The sequence below is a fragment of the Myotis myotis genome, unplaced genomic scaffold, assembly GCF_014108235.1.
Source record: "Myotis myotis isolate mMyoMyo1 unplaced genomic scaffold, mMyoMyo1.p scaffold_m19_p_15, whole genome shotgun sequence".
Lineage (NCBI taxonomy): Eukaryota > Metazoa > Chordata > Mammalia > Chiroptera > Vespertilionidae > Myotis > Myotis myotis.
The window spans coordinates 12,175,086-12,181,064 of NW_023416319.1; the positions used below are offsets into that span (position 1 = coordinate 12,175,086).

Here is a 5,979-nt window from a genome sequence, read left to right on the forward strand (position 1 = left end):
AGTAAATATTTCATATGGCTTCATATCCTTCTATAAAAATTCCTATTAAATCCACAATAAGAATATATAACATGTTTCATCAGTGTTGACAGACTTCGGCCAAAGATTGCAGAAAGAGTCTGCAGGACAAATAAATGAGTATATATCACCTTGTCAGAAAGCTATTGATCAAGCCCCTGAATGTGTTTTCCCTGTCATGTTCAACAAAAGAGCCAGAAGATGCCAAGACCTCAGGCATTTGCAGTGATGGAGAATTTATCTAAGCAGTTCACGAGAGAGAGTCAAGGGCTAGGTCCATTCCTCAGTGGCCAGAGAGCTAGTTATGAAAACTCATGCACATACCCAAGGCCCCAGGGAGATATTGTCTTGGTGTATTTGTTTGTTTGAACTACAAGGCTTTTTTATTTACGAGAAATATAGTTTCATTTTTTTACAAATTACCTAACCTTCTAAACTTGTTGCTGTTATTCCTGTCAACTTCTTATTGCTCAAATAAATTCTGTGAATCATTTACTTTTGCCATGGATGAACCACTGAATTACAGTTTTTTCCTTTTTTCTATTTAAATTTATTGGGGTGGCACTGCTTAATAAAATTATATAGGTTTCAAGTGTACATTTCTATGGTACATGATCTGTATATTGTATTGTTTGCAGATACACCATCCAAAGTCAAATCTTCTTCTGTCACTGAAGCTTTTTATCATCAGAGAAAAATTTGCCATGATCCACGATCTGAACATGAGTAAAAGATAAAATGTTCAGGATTAAAAAAAATAACAACATTAAAGTAGGCAAATTCAGAAAGCATTATGTCATTAATTTCAGATTGGGATTTTAAAGAAGAAAAAGTGGTGACAGGGTCACAGACATGGCGGCCGTAAGGAGAGGAAGGGAGAGGGAGAGAGACAGAAACATCAATGACAAGAATCATTGATCTGCTGCCTCCTGCACACCCCCTACTGAGGATTGAGTCTGCAACCCGGATGCGAAAGCTGACAAACGTGCCTGCAGGGCTGATATTTGCATCTATAAGTGTGCATGCAGCCAAAGAAGAGGAATCCAAAAAGCAGCTAATGAAACCAGAGCAGCTCCCTATATATACTTCACCACCTCTTCAATCTAAATATGTTGAAGAGCAGCCTGGTAATTTACAAATGGGCTTTGCCTCCATCCGCACTACACCTGGTTGTTATATTGGCTGGTGCAAGGGTGTGTATGTCTTTGTGAAAAATGGGATAATTGATGCAGTTCAATTTGGAAAAGATGCATATGTTTATCTGAAGGATCCACCACGAGATTTTCTTCCGAAAATTGGAGTGATTACAGTTTCAGGATTAGCAGGCTTGGTTTCAGCAAGAAAGGGTTCTAGATTTAAGAAAATTGCTTATCCATTGGGATTGGCCGCTTTAGGAGCAACTGTTTGTTACCCAGTTCAGTCCGTAATAATTGCAAAGGTCACCGGGAAAAAGGCATATGCTACAAGTCAGAAAATGCCTGAAGCGGTTAAATCATTGTGGACAAAAGACAACAAAAAAGAGTCACTTCCTGAACCTAAAGAAAAAATTAAGCTAGAAAACTCTGCTGAAATAGAAATACCTGCAAAAACAGCTCATGACCAGAAGCACTCAGTGGGTTTGCCAACAGAACTCAGATCTGAAATGAAGACAAAATCAGAATTCACCTCAGGTGCTACACAGTTTACGCCTGACCCCAAGCTCATGGATCATGGACAGTCCCATCCAGAAGATGTAGATATGTACAGCACTAGAAGCTGAAATAGTCTACATAAACAATTACAAGATGTGAAGTTCCAAATGATAATGAAAGAAATGTAATGGGTAATTGTGATGCATAGAGCATAACTTAAAGCAAATTTATCCCATACATCTTCTAATGTATGGTTTGACCAATCAAGTAAGTGATTAAAACACAAACAGAAAATACAATCGAAACAATATTAAATGATTGGTGAAGAGGCAGAGGTAGTAGTATTAAGATGCATTTGATGACTTAAGGGTGTTTATAAACAAAAAATAGATTAAATATGTGAACAATTATGAGACTAAGATCTGAAAAAATATGTATTTACTTATACACACATGTATTTCCTTTAGCTTTTTCTCACTATCAATTCCCAACTTGTGACATTAATGTCAGCTAAATTAGAATGGTTTGGGAAGGATATATTCTCTATCCTTCTCTTTTTTCATTTCCCACAACAGGAATAAAATATCCATATTTTATGACAAAAAAGTAAAGAAGAAAAAGTTATATCTTCAATTATGAGATAGTTCACTGAAAGGACTTGGGGAACTCATAGACTGAAAGCCAAAAGGTGGATTATATGTTGTTCTTGTGCTACTTTCTATTGTATGTGACAGAACCGAAACTCAAATGAATTTCACAAAGTGCAAGTCATAAAAAAGAAAATCATGGAGATAGTCATCAGACACAACTAGAGCCAGAAATTCAGAATATTTGACGTGGATCGGTTTCTCTACCCATTCTACTCATTACTCAGAGCAAGAAATTAATAGTCCATTCAATAGAAAAGAAAAATCTTATCCAATAAAAAAGAAATAAAGGCTATGACTCAGAATCAAGTAGAAAGCAAAGATGGATGCACTGAATGACCATGAAAATCCCATCCACTCCTAAGAATGCATGGCATTCTGAAAGTTTTCCAATTACCCAGAATATCGGTTTATTCCTATTCCAATAAATTGTTTCTATTATTAATAATATTATTATATGCCTCACTTTCTCTAAAATAAATATTTAAGAAGCAGTAATAATAAATTCGATAACAGCATAAGGTTTATGGTCACAGTGTCCTGGGTTCAAATTCCATTAAATATTAATCAGTTGTGTGAACTTCCACAATGTGTTTCTGATCCTCAGGTTTCTAATTTACAAAATGAGAATAAGAGTATTCACATCATAAATTTTTGAAGATGAAAGGAGTTCATGCAAGCAAAAACTTACTACAGCTCAGCCTGTGTAGCTCAGTGGTTGAATATTGACCTTGAACCAAGAGGTCACCATTCGATTCCTGATCAGGGCACCTGCCTGGGTTGTGGGCTCAATCCTCAGTAGGAGGTGTATAGGAGGCAACCAATCAGTGATTCTCTCTCATCATTGATCTCTCTTTCCCCCCTTCCTCTCTGAAATCAATAAAATTCTATTAAAAATAAAAAAATAAAAACGACAGTACCTGGCATATAGCGGGAACTCAAATACTATTACTACTATTGCTGCTAATGCAGCTGCTATCACTACTATTACTCCTACTGCAATAGTAATTTTGGCATCTCCTTAAATATAACCACCCCAGTCACTGTTCCATAAGGCTAAATGCATAACAGCAGGGAAAATTACATATTGCAAGTCTTTTATTAGTATTTGCAAGAGTAATAATTCCACCCTTCCTTGTTTGGTAGATATTACTATCCTCTTTCATTGATAGAGAGACCACAGTCCTGAGTTCTTACAATCAAGTTTCTTCAGTTCTTGCCCTTTCTTGTCATTTTTTCATGTTTAAAGGTAAATTAACTTATGCAAAGAAAGCAGCATAGTACTGAAGGGTCTGTTTGTTTTTAAAATAATTATATCAAACATCAAATAGCAATTCCTAATATGTCAGTAGGAAAGATAACCCGTATTTACATAGTACTTTCAATTTTCCCATTTGACCTCCACTATAATCATGGGAGAGAGCTATGATTAATGCCACCACTTCATAAATAAGACAGCTGAAGCTGTACATGGTGCATGTATTTGCCATCTGAATTCTCAAAAAGTGGTTGAGCCAAAAGTTGATTGTGAATCTTAGGACCGCAAATGCTGTTCCTCCTACTATACTCACTCCTGTGCAATCTATTAGTCTAATTAATCAAGAGTTAACCATATTCACAATTCACCTCATCTCTCTCAATGTACATTTAAAGGGCTTAGTCAGTGCCCTCATTGGAGTCTGAGAATTCTCTTTCCTTCCTCTTTTAAGCAGCTCAAGAACACAAATTGAACCTCTCATTATCCATCTACAAAGGAGCTACAGATTACCCAACCGCAATGGCAAGGTTTCTGGTATTAGAAAGCCAAAGGGGATTTAAGGTTTTAAGGAGCCTTGATTGAGAATAGTTTAGAAAAATAGATCTAGGGTTTTCCTTTGCAAGGGGTAGTCCTGTGGCTCTTTTGCGGATCTAGGATTAAGGCCTCAATGTTAGCATGGGAGCTGAAGTAGAGAACAGTAGCCATTCCCAATTTTACAAAGTACTGTGGCTTATACTATGCAAATAAAACTCAAATGGAAAGGATTGATGTATACATTCTTCCAAGTACTTATGTATATTGTTGGCTATAAGATTAGAACAAATATGGGGGCTCCCCATGCCATTCAATGATCCTTTCTGCTTCACAAATAGAGGTTAAGATCTGGGAAAAGACAGGAGAAGGATGTCTAAAGTCTGACCATGCCATAATAAATACATTCTCATACAGAGAGTATGTTGGATTAATGGATGGCTTTATTTTTTTTTTCTTTCTCATGATAAGTAGTTACCTTTAACTGGGTATACTCTGTTTAGAGAGGAATATTTGATTCTTTCAGGAATTAGTATGTTTTCTTAAGTAGTTACTAAAGTGCCACTAATGTCCCAAAACAGATAACATATACACTAATTCTGCAAATTTCTACTCTTAAACATATATATATTTTCTTATTTTCACTAATGAATGTCCATATATGTTGCTTTTTGAAATGCAAGCTGCCTGGCCTTCAAGAGCATGATCATTCCTTTCAAGATGCTACTGTATTTTTTTTAATTTTTTTTTTATTTTTTTTATTTTACTTTTTTTAATTAAATCTTTATTGTTCAGATTATTACATTTGTTCCTCTTTTTTTTCCCCCCATAACTCCCCTCCTCCCAGCTCCCGCCCCACCCTCCGCCCTCACTCCCCACCCACTGTCCTCTTCCATAGGTGCACGATTTTTGTCCAGTCTCTTCCCGCATCTCCCACACCCCTTTCCCCCCCCCCAAGAATAGTCAGTCCATTCCCTTTCTATGTCCCTGATTCTATTATGATCACCAGATTATTTATTCACTTGATTCTTAGATTCACTTGTTGATAGCTGCATATTTGTTGTTCATAATTTGTATCTTTACCTTTTTTTTTCTTCTTCCTCTTCTTAAAGGATACCTTTCAGCATTTCATATAATACTGGTTTGGTGGTGATGAACTCCTTTAGCTTTTCCTTATCTGTGAAGCTCTTTATCTGACCTTCCGTTCTGAATGATAGCTTTGCTGGATAAAGTAATCTTGGTTTTAGGTTCTTGGTATTCATCACTTTGAATATTTCTTGCCATTCCCTTCTGGCCTGCAAAGTTTCTGTTGAGAAATCAGCTGACAGTCGTATGGGTATTCCCTTGTAGGTAACTGGGTTTCTTTCTCTTGCTGCTTTTAAGATTCTCTCTTTGTCTTTTGCTCTTGGCATTTTAATTATGATGTGTTTTGGTGTGGTCCTTTTTGGATTCCTTTTGTTTGGGGTTCTCTGCGCTTCCTGGACCTGTAGGTCTATTTCTTTCACCAGGTGGGGGAAGTTTTCTGTCATTATTTCTTTAAATAGGTTTTCAATATCTTGCTCTCTCTCATCCTCTGGCACCCCTATAATTCTGATGTTGGTGCGCTTGAAGCTGTCCCAGAGGCTCCTTACACTATCTTCATATTTTCGGATTCTTTTTTCATTTTGCTTTTCCAGTTGGGTGTTTTTTGCTTCTTCGCATTTCGAATCTTTGACTTGATTCTTGCGCTCCTCTGGTCTGCTGTTGGGTGCCTGTATAATATTCTTTATTTCAGTCAGTGTATGCTTAATTTCTAGTTGGTTCTTTATCACAACATCGAGGGTCTCATTAGATTTCTTGAGGATCTCACTACATTTATCGGCGGTCTCACCAGTCTTTTCGAGGGCCTTACTAA

The 5,979-nt window shown here is 36.7% G+C and overlaps 1 protein-coding gene across 1 annotated transcript; it reads left to right on the forward strand.

The window, feature by feature from the left end:
- Positions 1–904: 904 nt before the first annotated feature.
- Positions 905–2,034, forward strand: LOC118669760 (MICOS complex subunit MIC27-like). The gene has a single exon (XM_036336054.1). It carries the CDS (start codon positions 920–922, stop codon positions 1,775–1,777), a length of 858 nt encoding a protein of 285 aa, XP_036191947.1. The 5' UTR covers positions 905–919; the 3' UTR covers positions 1,778–2,034.
- Positions 2,035–5,979: the final 3,945 nt, after the last annotated feature.